This window comes from Filicampus tigris, chromosome 2 (genome assembly GCF_054856515.1).
Source record: "Filicampus tigris isolate MCC_2025a chromosome 2, RoL_Ftig_1.0, whole genome shotgun sequence".
Taxonomy (NCBI): domain Eukaryota; kingdom Metazoa; phylum Chordata; class Actinopteri; order Syngnathiformes; family Syngnathidae; genus Filicampus; species Filicampus tigris.
This window is the reverse complement of record NC_141218.1, coordinates 9,689,574-9,716,429: the sequence shown is the minus strand read 5'-3', so window position 1 is coordinate 9,716,429 and position 26,856 is coordinate 9,689,574. Positions and strand designations below refer to the sequence as shown.

Below are 26,856 nucleotides of genomic sequence, written 5' to 3'. Positions count from 1 at the left end.
ATGATTCCTACTGTATTTCATGGAAGAAATATCAGAATTTAGTTTGTAAATGTAGGTCAGTGCTTCAGATTGTGTTTAGGTGTTTAATTTATACTGGAATAATGATCTCGTCTCAATTTACTCGTAAATGTACTCAGTGTGAAATCTGGTCTGGTTTAATTGAACAAAAAATACTTTACTTTATTGTGTTGAATGAGTGGCAACTGATGGATGCACAGGTTCATGCAGCTTCTGCCCTCTAGTGGAAGAGAAAGATGCATCCTTGTACTATATTATTGTGAGACATCATTAATTGAGTTTCCAGATTTTTACATTTCAATTAAGGATTGTCACTTTGAAATATTTCCCTGGTAGCTCTTTACTAATCATTACTAATACTACTAGGGCAATGCTAAATCAATGTTAACTAAACTCACTAGAAATGTGTAGTTGTGCTACTAGTGTGCTGAATTGTCTTGCTGGTGAGGACAAAAAGCGTACTAGCGTACTAATCTGTATTCCAAGGCAATGGAATAAATGAGTTTTCCTCATAGAACTGCAGGGAAAGTATCAAATGGGGAAAGCAATGTACAGTATTGGAAATGCAAAAGTATGACATCAGAAGCATTTGAGGCGTTGTGAAAGCCTTTATTGTCTCTGAAACAATGCTAAGCTCAAAGCTGAAAAGTAAGGCACTGCCCACCCATTATCAAAAATATATTACCCTCTCGCAAATAAATATGCTCGCTATTAACTCCTACGGCCCAGCCTTAGTGGTCAATAATATGTGTATTAAAAAAGGAAAAAATAGGTAAGAATAACTTTACTTTCCATATAAATGTTACATGCCGTGATGTAACGTTGTCATAAAATGCAATCTTACATAAAATTACCAAAATATACTTCGATAAAATATTCTGCATGCATTGTTCATTTTCAACACAGTTGTGCCACTTGAAAACGAGTGGTATAAAATATGTCGATTAGAAAATCTCCATAAAGTAAGAGCATAATGAGTTTATCCTGATGCCACTCAGGTAGAGCGGTGACTCTCAAACTGGGGTCCGAGGAATCCTGGGGGTCTGCAATCAGCAGCTCGGGGGTCCCAAAAAACATTAGCAAAAAACGTATCATTTTGAAAAAGTGCATTCCTACATATGCGGCAGTAAAACAAGCATGATAAACCTTTGATGGCAGCTGTTGCTACCTTCATTTCGGGCCCATTACAATCTCTGTGATTGTGACATATTGGGTAAATCTGACATCCCCAAATGAATAAAGTCAACAAAAAACAAATTCCAAATTATTAGAGAAAAAAAGTTTGTTTTTTTTACCCAGAACATTTTTAGAAAATAGTCGTCTTATTTTTCAAAAATCCTTTTGAGGATAAAAGTTGTAATATTACAATTCAAATAAAGTTGTGTTTCTTTCCTCCCTGAAAAATCCAACTTTTTTCTTGGAAGGATACATCTTTTTTGTCACTGTTGTTTCTTATTTTAATGTAAAAAAAAAAAAAGAAAAAAAAAGAAGTTATTGTTGTCATGTTAAGATTTTTTTTAATATGTAACTTTTAATTCCAATTGCATCCGGGGGTACACATAGTAGATATGTTTGATTAGTGTGATGATAACTATAAGGGGGCTCTTGGATAAATTTCACCCTGGACCTCAAAAGTTTGAGAACCACTGCAGTAGAGAATGACTTTCCCTCCCTCCCAAAAAAAAGAAATAAAAGTTTTGAAATGGTCGGTTGCAATCACGTCGTCGGTCACAGCGTTAGGATGGTGGGCGAGTGCAGGGAGTGATCGGATTGGTCGCCGCTGCTGCTGCTGCGCCGGTGTGCCACGCCGCAGGGCTGCGGGGCATGATGGGGAGCATCCACCGGGGCCGAGGGATATGTGAAAATCATGCTGGCCGTGAAGGGGGTGAGGGAGGGGGTGGAGGTCAGGATGGGGGTGTGCAGGGCCTCGGACTCTTGGCTGACGGCCAGGGTTAACGATGAAGATGAGGATGAGGAGGATGTCTTGGTGGGGATGGTGATCTTGGGTTTGGGCTTTTCCACCTTGGCCGGCTGCTTGGGACGCGACGGTCTGGGCGCGCTGTAGTCCTCGGGCTCCATCTTGATGCCCGCCAAGGACGAAAGCGTGGCGCTGGCCTCCGAGTCGGAGTCGGACTCTTGGATTTTACAGATGGGACGGTGAGCCTCCAAAACCAGCTCCAGCTTCTCTTTCTGCTTTTGCAGCTCAGCTATCTCGTTCTGTAAACGTGACTTTTCATCCTCCAGCTGGTCCGTCTCCTAAAGCACGCAAAACAACAAATGTGGACGTTAAGGCCTGATTAAGACCAGTAGTCTTGGATTTGTTATTTATTCTATCCTCCAACCTAGAATGTTCCCTCACTAATAACAAAAATCAGCAAGTAACTGATGAATTTGTGCACTCACATTTTGCAGTGTGTCGGTCAGCTCCCGACGGCGATTGCGACATTTGGCCGCAGCCAGTTTGTTGCGCTCTCTCCTTATTCGCCGTCTCTCCTGCTCCTCGTGAGACAACTGAAAACAACCATAAAAAGGAACAATTTGTGACAAATACTGAACTGAGCAAATAATTCCATCGGAAGCTACAACCAGATATGCTAACTTCAACAGAATGAACAATGTTGACGTGAGTGGAGGCGTTTCATTTTGTCATTTTTTAGCCTTGTTCAATCGAAAGAATGCTTTGCTGCCATCCTGTGGCATCTGTCGACAATGACAAACCTTTTGGGGGGCGGGTGTATCAATTACTTATGGATTTTCATTATTTGTGGGTGAGCTCAGTAGCTACAAAGTATTCTAAAATATGTAATGATAATTAAAGCTTCAAGCAGTTGTTAAAAGCTCCTCGCATCCACTTTTTCTCGGCTGATCCTTGAAATGATAATCACACTTTTATGCCATGCGACGTCAAATTAGATGGCATCAGCCAAAAAGTTTCACATTTTAGCATCGTCTATCTCTCTAGAAATGTGTTTCCCAATTACTGTACTGTGTCCTGAGATATTGTCCAATTCCAATTCAGTAGTCCCAAAAATATATCTTCACAAAAAACAAATGTATCTTTATTCATCTATCTATGCCAGAGATGTACAATGACAGGAAGAACAATTCAATGTTTTTCCACTAGATGGCAGAAGGGAAATAATTATTACAAAATAATAATAACAAAAATAATTACAACAAAAATATTCTAGTTCCTAATCTTAGCAAATTGTACAATTATTACTGCAGCATAATTAGACTATATTTATTTTTTACCACATAATAAAATGTACCATTTAATCTTCTGTTTTTCTTCTTCAGTCTTTGATTTTTTTATTCAATTTAAATTTCTTTTAATTCCTCCTCAATGGTGCTCTGTATTATATCACTATTTTGGTTCTTTCTCTACTAATACATATAATGCAGTGTACTGTAACATATACTGTGTGTCTATCTATCCATCTATCCATCTATCCATCTATCTACCTATCGATCTATCTTATCTATCTATTTTCCCAACCATCCATCCATCCATCCATTGGTGTGAGTCACCTCTAAAATATTCTTGCTATGACTAAAGATCATTTCAAATGTGAAAGGTACAAGCAGGCAATAGTAAAAATAAAATAGTGCAATCATGATGACACAGAACAAAATTGCCGTTTGAATCTATGAGTCACGGCAGAAAATCTCTGAAATGTGTCTGCTTTTGTGTCTGTGCTGCACCCTGACTCGGCCTCCATCCAGCACTGGCGCTGGCTGGCAGCATATTGAAGAGCTGCTGTCGCTCTACAGTTTCCCGCCCTTTCAAAAGACTGATGAGTCACTCTCAGAACCCAACAGTGACTCAGGTGTGAGTCACACTACGTGACTTGCGGGCCCTGTGAGTCACCTACGAGTCCACTTCCTGTGCAATTTACGCTACGAGAAAATAAATGTGGCAATGTGGGGGGCCAGTGTACTCACAGATAATTGTGTAGAAAAAAGTAGAAGTAAGGTAGAAGTACTGGTTCAACTCATGGGGATGTGGTAAAAATTAAAAAGTAGATCCTGAAATGTACTTTGTGCCAAAATGAAAATGAATTTCTACCTTGAAAAAGTACAAATACTTACTAATACTAAAAAAAAGTGATGAAAGAGGAGGTACTGTATTGATTCAACCGTGATACTGATGTAAAAGTAATAATCTACAGACTCTGAAATGTACTCAAATAGTAAAGTGAAAATGTATTTTTACTGTAAATGGTGCCACTGAGAACAAGAGTGGGCTAAATACAATTTTATCATTTTGCAAGAATGCCATTTTAAGTTTTCTGGCTGCAATGAAAAGTGTTGAACGCAATATAGTGCTGCCGCCCGTGAATATCATCTCAAAGAAATTCCTTTTCTCTACTCATTCCTGCACTTAAATAAAAAAATGACCTGAAATTGATTTACCACACTCTGGTTCTCAATATCATTGAATCGATACATCACACTACTTCTCACAATTTCATATTGAATCAGCAAATCCTGTGAATCGATACACCTCCTGGTCAGTGGGTGGCACTTTGCGTGTGATTCGTATTGTATGGATGAAGGCTACGTTTGACCAAACAACGGCAAAATTGCGACATCGTGAAGCTGTCTTCAGTTTTTAAAACTGACTTCTACGTCAATTTGGTTTCCTGTGTATTTATAAAACACAGGAAATATACAAAAAAAAAACTTAATTTCCTTTTGTCAATTTTCAGATGTTTTATTACTCAAACCGCAAGGTGACATACCACATATGTTCACATGGGCGGGAAAATATATTTTAAAAAACTGTTGACGGGTACTCCACTTGTCTATTTCTACTTCTACAAACAAACTGAATCACAGCCGAAAGAACTGAAATCGCAACCTACAAAAAATCTAAATTGAATCGAATCATGAGGTTCTTAACAATACCAAGCCGTTCTCTATTTATCTAGATTTTTTTTTTAAGAATTATCATAACCTGGATGTCTGAGAATCAACATAGACATTTGCTCGCTCTCTTGTTAAATGATTTTTTTTTTTGCCAAAAGGCTGTCATCTGCTGAGGCTGAACAAAGTAACAAGCGTATTTGGAGTTCAGAATCGAAAATATGTTTTCAAAGTTAAGTCATCAGAAAAAAAACAGTTACCGGTAAATACAGTTAAGTACAGATACCTGAAAAAAAATCTACAGTAACAAAATATTTTGTACTTTATATTCAATTGCAGAGGTTTTTTTTTCTCAAGTATCAACGTGAGTTCATGAGGTTCAACAGTTGAACCAGGTCATTGTAATTCTGCCATTTAGAAAAAAAATATTTGCAACACTGCTCTGGACAGCTATCAATGTTTGTTTGTCCCAAGGGATTATTTGACTTCAATATTGTCTCAAAGTCAACAAGTGAGGAAATAAATAAACAGCGTGCGCTTGCCCGAACAAAAAAAAATCTACCGGTAATTCATCAGGTTGTGACTTTATGTATTAGTTGCGCAAGTCCAATTGGGACAGCACAGATGTGTCAGTGAGTGTCACAGGATATTACGCACTACTTTTGACATACATTGATCCAGCATTGACTCATTTTCCGTACAACTGACGTTGCATCAGAAAGGCCGGTGACATATTCGCCTTACGTGCTCGTCGTTCCTGTGCCGCGACGAACATGCGGCCGGATTGGCGCTGGCTCTGATGACGCCGGGCCGGATGAAGTGCGAATGGGATGGCGGTGGAGGTGGCGGTGGACCCTGCGGGCGTGTCCTGGACAGGGATGGGTAAGGTGGCACCGGGGAGCGGGAAGGACCGGGCGGATGCAGGAGGGAGGGCTGCACCATCCACTGGAGGTCCTGGCTGGTCGTGATGGCGTTGAGGCTGGGCACAAATTGGCTGGAACCGACCATGGTCAACTTCTGTCAAAACACCACAAGAATCAGGCATCCTTATTCTGATCAGCACTAAATTTATGAAAAAATAGGATGTAGTCATACTGTATGTACAATAAACCAGCACATAAGCATGGTTGACCAATTTGCAGATTTTGGAGGTGGGAGCTGAAAAATTCACAAATGAACAATTTTTGTGCTCAGGCCAAAGCCGTGTCTAATATGAAAAAAATGCTTTGGTGGCAGCTAAGAGCTACATTTAAGTAAAGGGAGGAGCTTCATTAGCCTTGTCTAATAGAAAAAAAATATGTTGTCACCTTTTGATGGCATTTATAGGCAAATTGTCTGGATTAAAAATTCTGATAAAGTGATCTACATTAGTATATGCAGTGAACGCCCATACCTGCAAATGTATATATTACTGAATATTTTAGGGAACCTATTTTCCGTTATTTGCTGAAAAGTGAAGTTGAAGTGAGAGGAGGAGTTTCATTTAGTCAGGCCATAGCCTTGCCCAATAGAGAAAAGTGCTTTGCCACTACCTTGTGGGATCTACAGACAGTTTGGCTTAATTAAAAATGATGATAAATTGATGTACATCAGCATGTCGAGTGAACCACTACATATTTAAAGTGGAAGTCAACCCAAACATATTTTTTCAAGAATACGTTCTATGCAAGCCCACTAGTTGAAAAAAGACAGTCTGATAAGTATTGCGTTTGTGGAATAAGAGTTAATCCACTCATTTTTACCCATCTCTTGGGTCGGCTATTTTGTCATTTCTGTCGACTGAAAATGACATCACAACTACTCAGGGCTCAGGTAACGACCAATTCACGGCTGACCTGTTTTCTGAAGCTGAGCGGTTATTGGTCGTTACCTGAGTCCTGCGTAGTTGTGATGTCATTTTCAGTCGACAGAAATGAGAAAATGGCCGCCCCCTGAAACGGCTAAAAGCGGGTGGATTTTGTTGCTTAACTCATGTTTCACAAACACATAATTAATTTCTTACAAACTGGTGCCATCTTGGAGCCTAGCAACTGTGTTTAAGTGAGGGGAGAAGCTTCATTTAGTCAGGTCAGTTGTCAAATAACAAGCCAAACAAAATATGAGGTACAAACAAGGTTTGGTTATGTCACCGCTCCAATTAAGTCAACAACAATGGAGCAATTGCTTTATAAGTACTATATTGGAATGCCCTCACATATGGGAAAGGAGAGCTAGATATGTTTCATGGATGTCTAAAAAACACAATAATGTGATACCTTCCCATGAAATTGCCCTCAATTCTCAGTTAATTCCCATAAATTCCTATCCCTAACCGAATTTTGAATTTTGAAAATTCCCTAACTTAAATTTCCGGAAATTTAATAGGAAATTTCTACCCCTTTGCATCCCTATTTAGCAAGCACTGTTGAGTAAAACTAGCAGCAGGTTTCCCAAACCTGCTATAACGTAATGCAGTGTTTCCCAACCTTTCATTAGCCAAGTCACATATTTCACATTCGGAAAAAAATCTCACAGCATACCACCAAACAAAAATCACAAAAATGTCATGATAGCCCTATATTTTTGTGGTTAGGGACAGAGCCATGCCACAAATAGCAAAAGATCTGCTAGTAACTGACCAGAAGGTTTATTATTACCTATAATGCTACAAGATGCTGGCAAAGCTCAACTTTTGCCGACTGCTCAACTCACTTCAACTTAGTTTGTTCAATATACCTTCTGCCCTCTAGTGGGTGCACATTTAATTGTTCTGCCTTTCTCTAGGCAGTAATTCAGTGGCATAGATTGCTGATACAAGATAAATTACTTGTAGTCAATAACTACTTTTGGAACAAATTCAGTGAAAATTTCACAACACACTGACAACACAAATAGTTTGTGGTATAGTTTTAGGATAGTCTTAGCCTCACTTTTCCATTCATTCAAGTCTTATTTCATGTCTTTGAATTTGTTAGCCTCTTATCTATCAAGGGGAAATTCAATGTATTACATAGAAGAAGGTGGTATGCTAACTCACTGATGCTAATAGCCTATAGTATATATCACAAAATGAAAACATGTTTATAAGCAATAACGGGCATTAGGAAAGTGTAATAACAGCCAGTGTATCTTCGTATAAGCCTACCTGCTCTTGTGTAGTGGAAGTGGTGGTGCTTTCCAGGGAAGCAGCGCTTGACTCAGACGCGCAGCCCGCGTACGCCGGGTTGCCTCTTCCGTGACCTCGGTACATCCTTTCTGGTGAATTTTTTTTTATCAAATAACTGCTGCCAAGCTAGCTCGCAACGATATGATGTAGCCCACGCGAGTGTTGAAATATTAAACTTTCACATTCAAAGTGTCTTCACTCTTTGGAGGCAAGTCGGTCGAGTCCAAGCAGTGACGAAGCGGAGGGGTGTAGAAGAAGAAATAAACCTTTTGTTTTTGGTCCACTTGTCTTTAAATTTCTAGAAATGACTCTTGGTGTATCATATGATGATGAGTCACTCTCCTAGAAATCATAGTGAGACGATCATTGTGCCGTTGTAAACTCTTAAAGCGAGACAACACTTTCGCCACGCCCCTCCCCGCTTACGGGAAATAATGTTGTCTGGAATCTCTCGCGGAATCCAGACACGTGACGTGACGTAATTTGCCTAATATGGTGAGAGTTTCCTACAGCCGGGATACTTGAAGCTCATGGCCACAACGACCACTGTTAATACATTTGGGAAAAACACATTTTGGTGTCTCGTTATTCAGACTTCTGTCCGAACCAACTATATTAAGAGTATGAAAAAAATTACTCACTGTCAGTGAGTAAGTTTTAGTTTTGAGTGAGTCAGTGAAAGTCGAAAGTTCATGTCCAATATTATATTAGAGCTATGTGATATACCAAAGCTGTAACAAGTACTGTACGTAAGATCGATCGAACTGTACACACACACACACACATACATACATACACACATATACATAAAATCTACTTCTTAATTTTCATCTGACTTTTCTATTTCTACAATTTTGTGTTACAATTTTTTATTTTGATTTGAATCAAATAGATTCTATTGTATTCTATTATATTGTAGTCCTGCAGTTTCTTGCCCAAATCTGACACAATGAACATGCACTTCAACTACCAGATTGAACCTGTGGTATTTACCGTCATGGAGTGAATATTTTATTATTATGTTTTACATTGCGTAACTGGGCGATCATTTTTGTGCTGATTCCAATGTGCTTAAACTCCTCGAAAGACATATTTCATAAGGTAAAAATATTGCAACATTGTGCCCTAAAGACATAATTAACACACTACAGTGCCGTGGGGGAAATTGTGTGGTTATAATACTTACAGATGCATCATTGATAAGGTATCCTTTCAGATTATGCTACAACAATGAGTGGTGATAATGTGAAGGTTGCACACCGGACCAATTATGAAACTCGCAAATGAGGGTGTGGAGACTTTTGGAGTCACTCTCTCTTGACAAACCACATCAATGTGCACACATGGAGATGAGTCAGCCTGTTGCCACAAAAGCTGCCGTATTACATTGCCGTCCTTATTCAATGACAGTTTTTGTGCTGACGAACACTACTGTAAAATCTACTGCAAAAAAAAAAGTACAAGTAAAAGCTATACGGTATGAATTCAGTAAGCTTACTTACTGTCACAACAGCTGCTGAGTTTGCGGTTCCCCTGAGGACACGCAGGGTTCCCGGCATGGGATGACTTCTCCTGGCTGCTGACTGTTGCACCAGCGTCTCGTATTACTGCTGAACAGTGGTGGCCAGTTGCAACCTTAGTTCTAATATTTGTTCCATGAAATTGTACTAATTTATTCCAAACAATCTATTCTCTTCAGTTGGTGGCCCCCTTGGTCGCACAGCTTCCAGTGCATGTTTGTGGATGTTGGATTTTAGGGGGGGGTCCAACAAGATTTCAGCTTCTACAAGTTGCCATGTCAATCTTATCTACCCAGGGTCTTCACAACCACATGCAAATTCAACAACGGGATTGTTTCTTTAACCAATCAGCTTTAAAATTTGTCCTCACAGGGACAGAGCACTGATCCTTCATGACGTCAGCATTTTCCCGTCATCTAATTGGTTCATCAGAGCTAAACTTATGACAGCTAAGTTTGACCAGGAAAACACATCTGTTGCAATCTGCCGACATTAATATAGCGGTGCCTAGAGAGACGAGTTTCATTCATTCCGTGACTATGATCCTAACTCAAAACACTTTTCATTCATTCAATTTCCCCATTGAAATGAATGGAACTGCCATTAATTTGTTCCAGGTCCCCTTACAAAAAAATACACAAAATAATTTTCAATGCATTTTTTAATAAGAAAAATAGAAATCAATAATATTGTACCTTATAAAACCACAGAGTACTAACACAATTGCTGTAATAGAATGCAAAGAGTTAAACAAAGTGAGTGTCGTGATTTAATGTGCCCGCCTAGGCTACCGGAAGGCATTATAATATAGTCATGGATAGACAAATGAAAAATAATAGTACTTCTTCTACTGCCAATGAAAGTGACTCAGTAAGATTATTTAATAACAGTTGTTTTTCGCAGAGAATAAAGAATGCATGCCTGTGAGTATTGTTATATTATGTGTGAGCATGTGTTGCCCCGCCGTTTTTGGTGGGATAAAACAATGCAACTATCAATGCTATCGCATGTTAATGACATTTTCAATGATATGCTAGCATTAAGCCAGCAGGCCATTCTTATGGCAATGCTGTTTCGTCATTTGAAAAACACAGCGTGTAATGCTGCTTGTTTTATGTTAAGTTTTACAGTAAATTTCAACTGAGTGGCATTATAAAGATTAAAGTATGGTTTCTATAACTGTGACATAATACTGGTGGATTAAGAGTTGGATAAAGTGGGGGAAGTACCTACTAAAGCTACCAAATGACACTACAACTGATACTGCTCCTGGGAATATAGCTGACAACATCATGCTGAGAATTACTCAACTAGAAACAGGGACAAACAGAAAGTGCATTTTGCTCGCTTTATCATGGCGCGAGTCTCTGTGAGGTCACGTGAGTGCCAAAGTGAAACTGCCAACAGCATGTGGACTTTCTACACGCCCCGACAGGTTGCTCATTGATCCGTTTTCCTGTCAAGTGTCCCATTTCAGAATGCCACCCTGTAATAATGATGAGGGGACGTTTACAGGAAGTGTGTGCCTTCCTAGGCTATGCCTTCATGGCAGTGTGTGTGTGCTTAAGGTGAGTGTCACATGACTCAGGCTGTTGGAATGTCATGATGACACGCGGCGCGTCTCGACGTTTTACATGCTGAGACATGTCGGCCTTTCACCCAATTATATTCAACCAACGCCTGCCTGAAGTCATTTGGAATTCATTTACTCGATATCCTACTAGTGCTCTCAATTGTCCATGTTCTAATACACTTTGTCCTCACAAGTAAAACAATTCAGCGCACTAGTAGATCGACTGTGTCTTACTGGTAAACTTATTTCCACAATTTATGCCATTTTTGGTCTACTACTAACCAATCAAACCCTAACAGTAAATGATTGTGCTGCAATAGTAACACTACTGAGCCCAACTAGTCTCCAGGTGTCACGCACTAGTAATCAGAGCTGGGCATTTCGCCTAGCTGACGGACCAGTCCTTCTATTTTGCCTATGACGGATGCCCATTTTAAGCATAAACGGAAGTGGATTTTCGCCTTTCTATGTAATCGTCTATAACCTGACATTGATAATTATTGTTTTGTTTGATTCAGGTAAGGTTGCTGCTTTATTCGTGTATTTTACATCAGGCATGTTTTTGGTCAGCTAATGGGTCCTAATAGCGTGCTGCGCGACTGCTATTTTTAGCCGCGTGATGTCACATAGAGTGGAAAAGGGTCAACAAAGATTCTAGACAAGTATTGATGCGCACTTGCAGACGACTCCATTTAGTGCTGCTTCTCAGAAAGAAACATGCCGTGTAAACATTGCTGCTGCTAGGTCGGCGAGTCTGACTGAAAGTTTCATCGGACTCGCCGACGGACGCCCGTTTAAAATTAGAAGCCAACGGCCTAGAGACGGGTACTATTATTTCCTCCAGGAAAAAAAAGGCGAATGAACGACAACGGAAGGGTACCCACGCTGCAGACGGATGACGAATAACAGACGCTCAATTTTTAGTAAAATGTCCAGTTCTGCGGAAGGCGATAAACGGACCGCAATTCTTTTGTAAAATGCCCAGCTCTGCTAGTAATGTCCTTATCAAAGATATCGAATGAATGTGCAAACGGCTTTATGGCAAGCCGTCTGAGTATTCATTCCATATTCAGCGTAAAGTCCATGTACTGATATGCTCGTTGCCCTCAACAATAAGACAATTCAGCACACTAGTTGAACGGTTAAGGTGCACTAGTGTAACAGTGTTACTCATAACATTTTTTTTCCACAACAAACGCTGCTTTGTCACTTTTATTAAACCTAAATATCACGTGTCATGCGCTAGTAACTCAGTATCAATTATATCAAATAAATGCAGAAACCTCATTGTGAGCACTAGTAGAACATCTTTGGCATACTAGTAGGACAACTATATGTAGCTAGTGAGGCAAAATGATGCACTTGTTGTCGTCTCTGTCCTATAGTACCTCGAGTGAAATTGTAAAAGTCTACTAGTTCAAATCTAGCACTTCACTAATAGGACAGTACTCGTAGTGCGCAGATGTCAAACATTGCAGTTTTGCCTCACTAGTAACATGTAGTATAGAATAATTAGGGTGCATATGCCTAAATTGTACGAATGGACGTGCACTAGTGTGCAGATGTCATACAGTAGTGGTAAAAACAGTACTAGTAAGACACACTCAATCTACATGCTGAATTGCCTCACAACATGTAGTTGACATCACTTCACATTAAATCGTATTACTAGCGCGCAGCTGTCAACCAGTGCAGATTATAATTTTGCCTCATTAGCAAGATGTTGTTTTACTCGTCCAACAAATCTAGAAATAAAGTTGAGTTGAGCAGCTCCAGATTATGAGTGAGTACTACATTGGCTGCTGCTCTGCTCACGTTCCCTCCAAAAGTAAAGGAAGTTAGGGATTCCATTGCAAGTTACTCACCCTAATCACCATATTTATACACTTACTCACACACCAGCACCCACCCACATACATCCCATACAACACACCCACATAACCACGTGCATGCACACACGCACACACACACAAATTTCAAGTGGAGTAACAGTAAGATTAAGCCTCCTAGCATTAAACCTATTTGGTTTTGGTTTCGTAGCTGTAAATATCATGGATGAATGTAGATAGATCATGTATATCTTATAAAGAAGTTTGAAAAACAAGCCTGTCCCAGCTAGGACAGCTCTGAATGTTCCAGAAAAATGTTGGATGAGTTGAGATTGTACTTTGCCTGATAACGTGACATCAATGATCACATATTTTTTTTTTTTTTTTTAAATACTCAGGGCTCAGGTAACGACCTATAACGGCTCAGCTTCAGAAAACAGGTCAGCCGTGAATTGGTCGTTACCTGAGCCCTGAGTAGTTGTGATGTCATTTTCAGTCGACAGAAATGACAAAATGGCCGACCCCAGAGATGGGTAAAAATGAGTGGATTAACTCTTATTCCACAAACGTAATACTTATCAGACTGTCTTGTTTCAACTAGTGGGCTTGCATAGAACGTATTCTTGAAAAAATATGTTTGGGTTGACTTCCCCTTCAAAAACGTTGGTCACACTATCATTCATTGTTTTACTCGTCACAATCAAAAGTAAAGTTTCGATACAATAAAACACTATCTGATTAGGTTCGAGATTACAGGAATAACCTGTCAATTCTCTCTACCACAACTGTACATGATATCCATCCATTATCGATACCGCTTATCCTCACAAGGGTCGCGGGGCGTGCTGGAGCCTATCCCAGCTGTCTTCAGGCAGTAGGCGGGGGACAACCTAAATTGGTTGCCAGCCAATTGGTCACAATCACACCTAGGGGCAATTTAGAGTGTCCAATCAATTTACCATGCATGTTTTTGGAATGTGGGAGGAAACCAGAGAACCCTGAGAAAACCCACGCAGGCACGGGGAGAACATGCAAACTCCACGCAGGGAGGCCGGAGCCGGGATCGAACCCACGACCTCTGAACTGTGAGGCGGACGTCATGATCATTATGATCATTATTATTATTATTGTCACAGATGCAAATTGTATCTCTTTACAATGAATAGGACCTAATCAAACAAATCTCCAGTGAATTACATCTCAACGTGGTTCCATAAAAGACGATAGTTTACGTTATAAAACGAAGTTCCCAGAATAAATCTTTGATGACTTTTTAATAATTTTAAGCAGTTATTGTGGTTTTCGAATGTTCTACCATAGCGTCTGCACACTAATTTTTAGAAGGAAAGTTTGAAATTTGTTTGTTTGTTTGTTTATCTAGTACGTACGTTGTTTGTTTGTTTTTTTAAATGTACGTACGTACTTACCTTTACGTAGTCAACGTGACGACACTCCCAAACAATCGCAGCGAGTGGGCGTGGCTGCTTAGCCACGTAACTAGCTACCAAACGTTAGCAGGCTAGGAAAGTTCCTCTTCGTGTTACATGTTGTGTTAATTATCAGGGCATTTGTTGGTCAATTCTGATCGGACATTTATAATTCTGCTAAAACGTTTTGTGTCGTTGTGAATCGCAACTTTACTCTTAGCAGCTGTGCTTCGAATGTGTGCAGCTAATGAGGAGTTTAGACTAGAGCTAAAGCATTCCATGGACTGTACCATTAAAGACAGTAGCGTACGTGCTTCTTGGTGTGTCTACGGTATACGTGTTCTACGCATGCATTGGCTGATGTGTCACCTTTTTTTTTTTTTTGGGGAAGCTAACTTCAGCGAGAACTAGAGATGGATTTACCACATCACGGATACCGAACAAGTGGAATGTGAATCACCAATGTTGCCACAAAACAGTCATCGTTTTTGAAAATAACTAATCTATTCTCAGTTATTACTTCCAAAAAGGTCGCTAAATGCGAAACCAGTGACACAAGCAAGTCTCAATCCTCACATCAGCCGCAATACACACTTGATGAATGAGAACCGTTATACTGTACCAGAGTTTCCCAACCTTTCCTGAGCCAAGGCAAATAGACTGCTCACAAAAACTTGGGGGAATTTGGCAGTCGGGTGACATTTCAGGATGAATCACAATGTAAATGAACAATATGGAGCTGGACGGCAAATTCACAACAGGTGTATGTGGAGCAATAAATGTCCTGATTCAATTACTATTATGATTTTTAATTTTACCTTCCACTTTATCATGCTGTTCACATTTTGACATCATGACACCAAGACGACGACCCTTTGCAAAACCTCAAACCCCACCGCCAGGCCGGAAGTACGTTGAATGCCTTCCAAATAAAATTGGATTTTGTTTCCGGATTCAAAATAAAATGTCTTTCCAGCGTGTTAATAAAACGCACGTCAAAATAAAATCTAAAAATAAAAAGCAAAGCTGTTTGGTATTCAAGTTGTTTGGCATTTTGGAAATCAGATATAGTTAGAAAAAAAAACTGTGTACCAAAAAATGTCTTCTCTCGAGTGCATCATGGAAAACTAGACTTTTTTTGTTTGTAATTTCTGACCTTTTGAAACCTAAAATTATGAATGACGTGGCTTATTTTTCCAATCTCCTAAAAGACAAACAAAGAAATGTGTTCAAATGCAGTTTGATCCAAGTGAATCAAAAGGTGCTTTATTTCAAACAGCAATAACACACAGTCGGAAAAGTGATACATGTGACAGTTTGCATTTTCAATGTATTACAACTTTTTTCTTTTATTTTTCTTTTATTTTTTTTACAAAAGTTCAACAGGTCTTCCACAACGTGAAGTAAGAACTTAACAGAAGCCTTTTCATCTAGTAATTCTGAATGAATCCCCACGTCGATTGTGAATGGCTCCTAAGCAAACTATATAAGACACCGTCAGACCGGTCGAACAACATTTGGTAGGTGTCGAGGCCAAATTTGAGGCCGTCTAGCACCCATGTCAACAATGACGGACTCGGTTGCACTTGTTGATTTTGGCAGATGGACAAGTACATCTGACAATTAAAACGTTTCACTTCCTCTGTGCCTTTCAGATCAGCAGATTAATGTCTGTGAACAAGCTGAAGTACTTGTTTGACGTGGACAACGGATACATGCTGAAGAAACTCAAGATCCTCATGTTCACATACAAGCATGAGGTAATCAGACAACATGTTCACCAGTTGTGAGATGCTAGTCCCGTATCATATTTTTTTTACGCCTTATCATGTCCCAAAGACATATTTCAACCCGTAATCTGTGTCAAGTGAGCAGTTTGTGTCATTGAAAAGCTTGCTGAAACCCAGGACCTGACAACATATAATGTCAATCATTTTGAATTTATTCTGAACTTAAATTAGAGAACACACAAAACACGCATAGAAAAAAAAAATTATGAGGTGAGCAATAATCAAAACACTGCACAAGTTGTAAAAATACGGTAGATAGTAAGGGATAATAAATAGCAAAGAGGCATTTGTAGTGGATGAGATTCATGCGGGTCGGTTACATCACAAGCAAGCGAGCGGCGGCGTGTGTGCCTCTGGGAGCTTTGATTTTTCTTTTTTTTTTGGTCAACTGTAAATTTGTGGAAATGTTCTAGATTTATAACGTGCATGTGTAGGTCTACTGGATCAACACGAAAACTGAAGGCTTGGATTAATGCGAGCGTCTCGATGGATTTGTAGGTCCAGCGCACTCGTGTGGTATGCCGTTGAGTCTTGAGTGACAGCCGCCAACACTCAGATACTCTACAGAGGCACATACAAGCACTTGAATGGAACCGTGCTCAACATGAGAAGTGTCCTTTTCACTGACAGTCAACTCTTAAGCAAATTCTCCGATTTAAGTAGTCATGTCATCTTCCAAACCGCTTATCCTATACAGGGTCGCGGGGAGGTGCTGGAGCCTATCCCAGCCGTCAACGGGCGAAGGCAGACTACACCCCGAACTGGTCGCCAGCCAGTCGTAGGGCACACACAGACACCATCACTGAGCGGTAATCGATCCCATGCTGCCCGCACACAACTCAGGCGTGTGTACGACTACACTATCAGTGACCACGATTTAAGTAGTTACTTTTAAAATTATTAATGTTCATACATGATTGTAGTTTCGATTAGGGGTGCACCAATCGCAATTTCCCGGCCAATCCCCGATCTTTAAAAAGTCTGACTTGCCGATCCCGATTTTATTTTCATAACCAACAGCATACACATTCAGTGTTCCAATCTTGTTAACAATACCAGTGAAACAGTACAAACGGCTTGTTTTAACTGTGACCCAATGTGAGACTGACACTTTTCTGCTGTGTTTCAGTGTTCATTGTGTTTTAGTATAATTTATTTGTGTTTTTCATTTTTTGTGTTCACCGTCTTGTTGTATTATTATTGTTAAATGTAAATTGCTTTGTTACACCTGCAGCTGTTATGAAATGCGCTATAAATAAAGTTGTATTGTATAATGAAACTCAAACTTATGGTCTAATGTGCCATATATAGTACTTTTGTATTTATATTAATGCCACCTTGTAAGGCAGAGGTGCCCATTACGTTGATCGCGATCGACCGGTCGATCACAAAGGCATCGTGGGTAGATCGCCAGCCTATCATCCGTCCGCACTACTGTATTGCTAGTTCATGCTACGTTCACACTAACTGCGTTGGAGCGTTTCTGGCGGCGCGTTTGAATTGGAGTCAATGTAGTTCGTGCGGGCGGGCACCGTTGCGTGCTGGGCGGCGCGAATGATGCGATTGGAGCGGTGTGACGCGGAGCGAAGCACCAAAAATCCGCCCATTCACTCCATTCAGCGCGTATAAAACAAGTCAACTTTTTTGCCAGCCGGTTTTGATTTTAAGTCAATGCATGATGTAAAAGCCAATTACAATCAAAAGGAAATCAAATCACCCAATCAAGCAAATGTGTTCACTGCCTTCCAAGGCAAAAATACATCAATCTAAACATTTGTGGATAAAAATCCCAAGGCTGAACGGAAAAAAAAGTTCATCAAATTTCATGTGTGGGCATACCATTCTGTTCTGACATTCTGCAACGAAATGTAAGCAAAAGCCCTTCAAAATGTGTCATGCATGGAAGCCGTTCCCATGTTTTGGATAGAAATGGCTTCCAATGCCCTCGTAATGCCGCAAATGTATATATATATATATGTCGCATTTTTTAAATTTTTTTACTGTATTTGTTAAATAGTTTAAGTAATTTCAAGGGGTTTGTTTTGCTTACCCACCCCCATCCCTCCATTGAATGTTTATCAGCGTTTTTTAAACTAATTTTGGGGGTGTAAAATTGTTTTTATTTTTTTACTTGTATAAATCTCTCCTTTGTGGGCTAGACCACGGACCTGTTTTATTTAGACTTTCATTTTGAATTTGTTATTATTTTTCATTGTTATTTTACTACTGTGTTTTGTTTATGCATGTTATTGACAGTTTGTTACGGACCGTCTCTATCCTGTGCGTGCGTGCGTGCGTGTACTATAGGCGTGCACTGCCACGCAGGCAATGTGACGTACACTAATCGCAGAGGGTGGGCGGGCTCAGCTGATTAGCCACGTAGCTAGCTATCTCACGTTAGCAGGCTAGGTAAGTTCCTCTCTTTCCTTTTATATTTTGTTTATGATCAGGGATTGTGTTGTGCACTGTGGATTGGATATTTATAATCCTGCTTATTTTTTTGGATCGTTTGAGTCGCAACCTCACTCATAACTTAGCAGCTGTGCTTCAATAGCAAGCAGCTAATGAGGAGTAGGTGTAAAAGTTTAGAGCTTGAGCATTTGCATTTAACACAGCAATAATCATTGTACTGGTAGCATGACGTTTGTTTTATCCTAATTAGCAGCGTACGAGCTTTGTGGTGTGTAGGTACGTATTTTTCGCAAGCATAGGCTAACGTGTCACTGTTTTTTATTTGGAAGCTAACGTCAGCGAGAATTTGCTATGGATTTGCCACATCACGGATACCGAGCAAGTAAGTGGAACGCGAATCACCAATGTTGTCGCAAAGCAGTCATAGTTTTTGAAAATAACTGTCACCTATTCTTTTTACTTCCAAAGGGGTCGTTAAAGACGAAACTGGTGACACAAGCAAGTCTTAATACACACATTAGCTACAACATTAGGTCCACTTGCATACAAATGAGAGCCGCTATGTTTTACCAGGGTTACCAACATTGATTGATTGAGTCAAGACAATTAGACTACTCACAACAAGTTTGGGATTTTTGGCGACATTTCATTTTATGGTGTATCACAATTTAATTGAGCGATAAGGAGCTGAACTGCATAATTCACAACAAGTGTTTGATCCATGTGTGGAGCAATACATGTCCTGGTTCAGTTAGATTTTTTAATTTCCACAGTCGTCTTCATCATGCCCTTCACATTATGACGTCTTCATCATGCCCTTCACATTAGACATCATCACATCAAGACGAATCTTAAATATTGAAGGACGTTGACAGGGGCATACTCTAAAGATGTGGTATTGTACCGTTTTTTACCATGAGGTACCGCAATACTTTATTAGTACCACGACAGTTTGGAACCCACAGCCAACACACAAATACTATAGTTCATAAAATAGTGTACAGTTTAGAAAACCAGTTCATTTCCATATGTCCACTTCTATTGTTTTTTTTAAATACATCATGCTGCTATTTTTCAATATTTAAAAACGTAACCCTCCCAAAATTGTTATTTTTGGGACCTAGAACACATGAATGGCATTTCAATTAATTTCATGGATTTATGGGCTTAGTCACCGAACAAGTTCAAGGTACCTCTGTAATTGTTCCCCCAGGTAAACAGAGGGGGCGCGGCACTCCGACGGGCGGGGAGTCCATGTTATTTGACGACACCAGCACCTCAGGCATGAACACTCAGGGCTACTACACTCCAGGCTACAACATGGCGGGGCCCCCGAACGACATGCAAGCCGGAGTCAACAACTTGTTCGCTGATCCCATGGCCAATGCTGCAGTCATGTACGGGTCGTCCTTGGCCAACCAAGGCAAGGACATGGTTAACAAAGAGGTGGGATTCAAAATGTTCAGTCACTATTTTGTTCAACAAGCTTTTCTTTATGTTTAAATATTGGAAAATCACTTCTTCATCCCTTCTAGCCTATTATGACCTAATTTTTTAAATAATTGTGGGGGTGACAATGCAAATTAGATCACAAATACCTGCAAACAAGTGTCAATTTGACCCATGATTTATCAGGAGGATTGATTAATACTCTCTTCTACAAGCTCCAGTTAGCTGCCGAGCAGCAGCATTTTCGACCAACTGGAGACGCTTGAAGGAGGATTGGCTGACTCCTAAAGGAAGTGTGTCAGAGTAATCCAGTTGAGATGTAAGGAAGGCCTGGATTACTGTTTAGCCTTAGCAACTGAGTAAGATATTAAAAAAATGGATTTAACAACAGCACCAATTTGCCTGTCCAATTTAAAACCACTGTAAAATTTAAAACCCAAGTTCGAGACTGTTGGGTTTTGATAAGGCGCCAGGGGCCCCAAGTCAGCAGTCAGTTTTAATGGGTCAATTGACATGTAACCAATCAAGAGCGTTAATAACACACACACATAAAGAGGCTAGTAGTAGTTGTATCCTATCAACCAACCCATTCAAGACACCGTCGGACGTGCCAGACAACATTTGGTGGGCGTCAAGACTAAACTTGAGGCCCGTTAGCATCTACGTCAACAGTGGCGGTTGGTCAAGTACATCCGACAATGAAAACATTTGCACTTCCTCTGTGCCTTTCAGATCAGCAGATTCATGGCTGTGAACAAGCTGAAATACTTCTTTGCCGTGGACACCAGATATGTGCTGAAGAAACTCATGATCCTGATGTTCCCATACACGCATCAGGTAATCGGTTAATGCGTTCACTAGTTGTGAAAAGCATATTTTCTTACGCCTTATCAAGCCTCAAAGAGATATTTCGACCCTTAATCCGTGCCAAGTGAGCGTTGCAACTTAAATTTGGAATATCCTAATAGTGCTGTGATAAACCATGTGTATGTAAAAACACATTGAGTATTGCTAAGCAAAATTAGAGTCCCTCTTGAGCAGTGATTCCCACACACACTCCGCAGTGGGAAATGATCCAATTTTACTTAACTGGGCCAAAAAGAAGGATTTAGTTACGACAACTAATATGCAATCGGGCCTTGAGATATGAGTGGGTCAGTGACCATAGTTGTAACTCAAAACACTCAAATCAGAAATTGTTTTCAATTGAAGTGAATGGAAATATCCTTAATCTATTCCAGCCTACCAAAAAAAACAACAGACCCTTTATAATACGTGACACTACAAACAAATGTAGTCATGTAATATTTAATGGAACAGAGAGAGTTAAACAGTTGTTTTTTTTCCCCCCACACTTCACATCAATTCAATGGCCATTGTGCTGCTCCTTCTGGTGTGCACACCTTGGCCACTTGGGCGCAGTATAATAAGGACAGACAGATACACTGTTCAGTGAGACCTCTCGACTTCTCTCAGCTCATCAGTACAGCGCTAATATTAGCCGTTCTTCGCAGAGGATAACAAATATGCAAGTGAGTTCTGTTATATTGTCGGTCTACATCTGTTGCTACACCATTTGCGTTTAATTTTCGTTCCTTAAAGGATTACATAGATGGTATTTAGTGTTATCATTAAGCTAGCAGACTATTCGTCTCTTGGTTTTATGATTAGTTTGACAGTAAACCTCAAGTGGGAGTGGCAATAAACAGCTTGAAGCCTCTTTTTTGAAGAATTGTTCAATATTTTCCAAACTGCTGCTTATTCAAGGTACCACTGTATTTCCAATGAGGTATGCTCACATCTTATGCCGACTTGGCGACTTTTGCTAGGATTGGGAAGTTCGCTACCATCGAGACACTCCGCTAACCCCAAGACAAGATGTCAATGCACCTGATCTCTACATACCAAGTAAGCCATCTTGAAGTAACTGCAGTATAGGAGGGGGGGATACTTCCGGGTGGCAGAATGCGAGTGAATTCCACAGGCCTGAAGAGATGCAGACAGCTGCAATAGAAGGAGCTAAAAAACTTGTTAGTGGGCTGAAACTGAAACCCTGACAAAAACCTGTTTGCACGTTGAGTTAATGCGTAGTTGAAGAGAGTGTTCATTTCAGTGTCAAAGGAGCACATCTGTGCCAATTATCCGAACAATTGAAAAGTCAAGATCATGCCATCGAAGTCCCCCCCCTTTTTTTTTTTTTTTTTTTTTTTTCAACCAACACGTAACACATTCAGACTACGGTGGTAGAGAAGAAGACTAAGACCTGCTGCACACTGGGTGACGCGGCTAAAGGCAACTGAGCTGGACAACCACAAAAAAACTTCAGCAACTCAGCCCTCGCGCTTACAGCAACTCGCAGCGGGAAAACTGCAACCATTAGTTTCTTATTGGGAAATAACATTTACAAAGACAAAAGTGAGAATGTGAATATTTGAAAGACTCTTGGCAGTTAGTGCCCCATTCACTGACTGCACTCATGTATTGCGGCAACAGAGATTCTCCACGCTTCGCTCTTTAGCCACTGGTACATATGAAATTATAAATCTACCGTAGTTCAGTATTATTACACGACACAATACATACATTCTGTATAACTATTGGTATGGCTTGGTGGCGGCCGGCTGGATTTCGCTTCCTAGGTAAAAATGTCATTTCTGTAAAAAAGCATATTTAATCAAAATGTTATGACATTTTTGAGTGGCCGTTTCATCCAATGGTGTTGAGCTGCATTTCAAATTTTGAATCGGAGTAAAACTAGTGGCTGCCTGTCAGACACTCATGAAAACGAGTTGCCAAACCCTGATCACAGAGTCACGGTTATGCTTAGTGTGCGGCGGGCCTAAATCATCATTCAAGAAATGTACGACCCTCAATTTCTCAATCGTTCCGCCAAATGACACCGGAGGGTTTGTTTTCTAGCGGTGCCATCAAAAGGCTCTCGACTTTTGCCACCCAGAAGAACGTGTGGCGTCACAGTGAAATGTTGTACATTTCATCGGAACCAGCTTGGGATGTTTTAATGACAATGTGCCCTTTTTGCCGTTCTAGCAATGGCTTTCATTACCTACATTTTACTGGCTGGAATGGCTCTTGGCATTCAGAAAAGGTAAGAAGTTGTTTTTTTGTGGTTCCCCATCTTCTAGCATGTTGATATTTTGACTGACTTGCGGCAAAGGTTCAGCCCGGAGGTGCTTGGACTCTGCGCCAGCACGGCCCTGGTGTGGGTGATCATCGAGGTGTTGGTGATGCTGCTCTGTTTGTACTTGCTGACGGTACACAGCGACCTGTCCACTTTTGACCTCATCGCCTACAGTGGATACAAATATGTTGGGTAAATATTACAGAAAAAAATGAAAGTGTATCCTCAGGGCTCCTCGGTTTACGTCAGTTTCATCAGCAACTAACTAGTGAAACCGTTTACAGCACGGTATACCGATAAACGGTGACATTTTATATGATTAGTGTTAGCATTTAAATTCTTACTTATCCACATAAGAACCCAGACCCATTTCTCCGTGAAAGGAAAATTGGTTTCTCTGAAAGACCGCGTACAGCGACGATATGTAACGTTGAGTGTTTTCAGTGTCTTAATTTGTTATATGCAAAGACATCGGCTAGACAAATGTAACCCCAACTTTTTGTGTAGGTTGTGTTTTACAGGAAGCAAATTCCTGACTTTAGCCCTCTTGTAGCAGACACAGCTCAGTCTTGGAGCCTCAAATATAAATGCTCAGCATGTGGGTAAAGTGTTATAGAGTTGACAAAAAGTCTTGAAAAGCTTGAATATTAATATATTCTGCTTGAAAGCTTAATCTTATAATTATCCTTTGTATATTACTTATAAAAATATCTTGTGAAAAATCTGTGCATGTAGAAGACTGATAGGGGGAATCGTTTTTATTGAACTTTTGTTGCATTCACGTCTATTCGCACACCATATTCAAATTGTTGAACATTGTCAAACGGCATAGTCAGTAATCAGTAACCACTAATAAAGACATAAGTTGTAAACATTACTATACCAACAAAGCAATTAAAAAAAAAAAATCTTAAGTACGGTGTTAAATGAAGGTGCTTTCTTGTGCGGCATAACTACAGTCTTTCGCCACTCAGCAAACTAGTTCCATTGCGTGCCGTGAGTGACCTCAAAAAGTTGTATGTCAGTATCGTCGTAAATCGAGGACTCCTTGTGCTGATCTATTGGCGGCTAAATGTCGATATTCTTTCCCCAGTATGATCTTCACCGTGCTATGCGGTTTGCTGTTTGGCAGCGACGGCTACTTTGTGGCACTTGCCTGGTCCTCTTGTGCCCTTATGTTTTTCATTGTAAGTATTTAGACTTGGCAAATACAAGTACAGTGGTACCCTACCTTGATTTACAAGGTACCACTGTAGTCAGCACTTTCCATGCTTTTGGCATACCTAATAAAGCAGGAGTGTCATCGAACCGTGAAATGTGTGCAGGTGCGTTCCCTGAAAATGAAGATCCTGACGTCGTTGGCATCGGACTCCATGTCCACTAGCTCGAGCGCCAAACCGCAAGTGCGCATGTACATCACCATGGCGACGGCTCTCTTTCAGCCCGTCATCATTTACTGGTTAACCTCTCACCTGGTCAGGTGACTGAGGCATTCATGTGAGCTGGCTCGTCCGACTGCTTTGCACCGTGTGAGACTGTGCGCTCGCCGCCTTTGTCCACAAGCGTGGTTTTGTCCCTACAAGTGTGTGCGCGGTGTTGAGCTATCAAAGCGGTTGTAAAAAGGAAATTGTGTACTTGAGTTAACCAAATTGTGTGAAACGTATGAAATACATCAGTGTGCAGTGATTTTGACAAAGGCTCATTTTCTGCAATTTTACCTTTTTTTTTAAAACAAGGGCTGCCAAATTCAGAGCTTGGTTTCATCATTGGATTCAGTTCATTTCCTTTATTCAAAGTAAACCCATTTGCATAATTTATTCCATATCCTTGATGTCAATTTTAAGGTCCATGTACCGTACTCTCTTTGGCCTCACTAGTAACACAATTTCAAACACTTGTAGAATAACTATGGCGTATAAGTGGAGCGACCGTCTCACTACCTTACTAGTAGACGGCTGTGCTGCACCAAATGTCCATTTGTGCACCGTTTTTCCTCACTAGTAACATAGTTTTCCTATTATTGGTGTGCCGAAGTTGTCATAGTGTGGGGAATGTTACACAGTAGTGGAAGTCAGTATTTGGGGCATTTCTCGTTGTACACAAAGATCTACTAGTGCACTCTTTGTCCTCCCCAGTAGGACAACTTTGGCGTACTATTCAGAAAACTATTACATGGCATTTTAGTGATACTAGTTGGGTCCAGTAGTACTGTATACTAGTACATGACACATGCCTACTAATTGGGCCTAGTAGTGTTACTAGTACAACACAGTAGTTTACTAGTAAGCTTTAATTGTGTATCAGTAGGCCAAAAGTGCCACTAATGGTGAAAAAAAAAACGTAAGACAGTCGTTCTACTAGTGTGCTGAATTGTCTTTGCAGAGGATAAAACACATAATAGTACATGGACCTACAATCTGCATTTTAAGGATTCGTAATAAATACTCAAACGGCTTTAATGAACGCCGTTTTTGCATTAATTGACATCCTTGATGAGGAGGAGACTAGTGTCTGAAGCGTACCCACCAGTTGGGCCTACTAGTGTTGCTTGAGCTGCACAATGGTCGAAGTGAATTTGATTATTACAGACTTGTCATCCCAAAATCATACTGTGTCCTGTACCATGCTATTTAGTTTGGCATAAATGCTCAATAGGCTTTCCATAAGATCCTCCGTTATGATGAGGTCACCACCATTTCCAAATCTGGATTTTTATTTATCTGAAGTATAACAAAGCATGACACTGTTTGGATTTTTGTAGAAAGAAAATAAATATATTCAGCTTTGTGTATTCAATTGTGGGCTCTTGTGGACTCTTAAGTTGGGTGGTTCCTTGTGAAACGCTGCTGACTGACAGATTGTGGTTTGGAACTTTGTTTTATTTCAGCTCTACTCGTCTTTAGCTAATTGACACAGTACAATGATCCCAAACATATTCTATTTGCTCATCACGGATTTTTATGGGGCTGTATTCGTCCGGTATTTGCTGAAAATTTCACCTATTAACTGTTTTTGTACTCAGACTGAAGAGCTGATTGAAATAAAAGTATTGCTTTGGCACAATCTTGTGGCAGCTTGGAGTCAAATAACTATCTTCATGTAGTGTTTTGCTGTCATCTTGTGGCATATGTAGACAATTATAAATCGGTTGGTTTTTTTTCAATTACTCGTGGATTTTCCTTACGCGACTCATCAGGGTTGCAGTATAAGATGCTCCTCAAGGCATTGCTTTTTATAAAGCAAATGCACAAAAAAGTACAACAGAAATAGTCGACTTTCCCTTTATAAAGCCTGGTTTCGAAGAACCTTTCCGTAAAATACGTCACACTGATGATCATGATGGAAGATCCGTACAAATCCGTCCGGTAGCAGAGTGGCGCAGCGGAAGCGTGCTGGGCCCATAACCCAGAGGTCGATGGATCGAAACCATCCTCTGCTATGTTAGAGGGTCGTAGACATTTTTCTTTCAGGGCCAATATTAGTAGTCAAGGAAGCGGATGACTGATATTTCTTTGTGGTCATTGGCGTCAAATGTTTTTAATTATACAAACTCTCAACACTTGGACTTAATTTTTTTTTCAATCTTGCAAAGTAGATAGAAATATAGATTAAAATGGAATGGGTGCTCGTTTCAAATAGTGCGTACTAGTAATCTTTTTTTTCCACCAATAGGGCCACTTTTACC

At 40.2% G+C, this 26,856-nt stretch overlaps 2 protein-coding genes and 1 non-coding gene across 7 annotated transcripts; 2 read left to right on the top strand and 1 right to left on the bottom strand.

Moving 5' to 3' along the window:
- Positions 1-612: 612 nt before the first annotated feature.
- On the bottom strand, positions 613-15,266 carry fosl1a (FOS like 1, AP-1 transcription factor subunit a). 4 transcript variants are annotated; one of them, XM_086024306.1, is made up of 4 exons: positions 15,200-15,266; positions 5,632-5,904; positions 2,422-2,529; positions 613-2,274 (listed from the first exon to the last, which is right to left on the bottom strand). In XM_086024306.1, exons 1-4 carry the CDS (start codon positions 15,212-15,214, stop codon positions 1,747-1,749), a joined length of 924 nt encoding a protein of 307 aa, XP_085880432.1. In that variant the 5' UTR covers positions 15,215-15,266; the 3' UTR covers positions 613-1,746. The 4 variants fall into 4 exon arrangements, with proteins under 4 accessions (XP_085880432.1, XP_085880434.1, XP_085880431.1 ...); XM_086024308.1 differs by lacking the exon at positions 15,200-15,266 and adding an exon at positions 15,004-15,112; XM_086024305.1 differs by lacking the exon at positions 15,200-15,266 and adding an exon at positions 8,012-8,435 and having other exon boundaries at positions 5,632-5,901.
- Positions 15,267-18,453: 3,187 nt separating this feature from the next.
- Positions 18,454-25,967, top strand: yif1a (Yip1 interacting factor homolog A (S. cerevisiae)). 2 transcript variants are annotated; one of them, XM_086023318.1, is made up of 10 exons: positions 18,454-18,580; positions 18,913-18,965; positions 19,052-19,072; positions 19,797-20,029; positions 20,765-20,869; positions 21,862-21,940; positions 23,081-23,138; positions 23,208-23,363; positions 24,265-24,358; positions 24,497-25,967. In XM_086023318.1, the coding sequence occupies exons 2-10, from the start codon at positions 18,935-18,937 to the stop codon at positions 24,653-24,655; spliced, it is 936 nt and encodes a 311-aa protein (XP_085879444.1). In that variant the 5' UTR covers positions 18,454-18,580; positions 18,913-18,934; the 3' UTR covers positions 24,656-25,967. The 2 variants fall into 2 exon arrangements, with proteins under 2 accessions (XP_085879444.1, XP_085879445.1); XM_086023319.1 differs by lacking the exon at positions 19,052-19,072.
- Positions 25,968-26,538: 571 nt separating this feature from the next.
- On the top strand, positions 26,539-26,610 carry trnam-cau (transfer RNA methionine (anticodon CAU)). The gene has a single exon. It is a non-coding gene; the product is annotated as a tRNA-Met (tRNA).
- The last annotated feature ends 246 nt before the right edge of the window (positions 26,611-26,856 follow it).

Coding starts and splice junctions, on each gene's coding strand:
- yif1a (XM_086023318.1), top strand. CDS start 18,935: ATGGATTTGCCACATCACGGATACCGAGCAA. Junction 20,870..21,861: donor TGTTCCCATACACGCATCAG/GTAATCGGTTAA, acceptor GACTTTTGCTAG/GATTGGGAAGTTCGCTACCA. Junction 23,364..24,264: donor AGTGGATACAAATATGTTGG/GTAAATATTACA, acceptor TTCTTTCCCCAG/TATGATCTTCACCGTGCTAT.
- fosl1a (XM_086024304.1), bottom strand. CDS start 8,116: ATGTACCGAGGTCACGGAAGAGGCAACCCGGCGTACGCGGGCTGCGCG. Junction 5,905..8,011: donor CTTCCACTACACAAGAGCAG/GTAGGCTTATAC, acceptor GTGTTTTGACAG/AAGTTGACCATGGTCGGTTC. Junction 2,275..2,421: donor TGACCGACACACTGCAAAAT/GTGAGTGCACAA, acceptor TGCGTGCTTTAG/GAGACGGACCAGCTGGAGGA.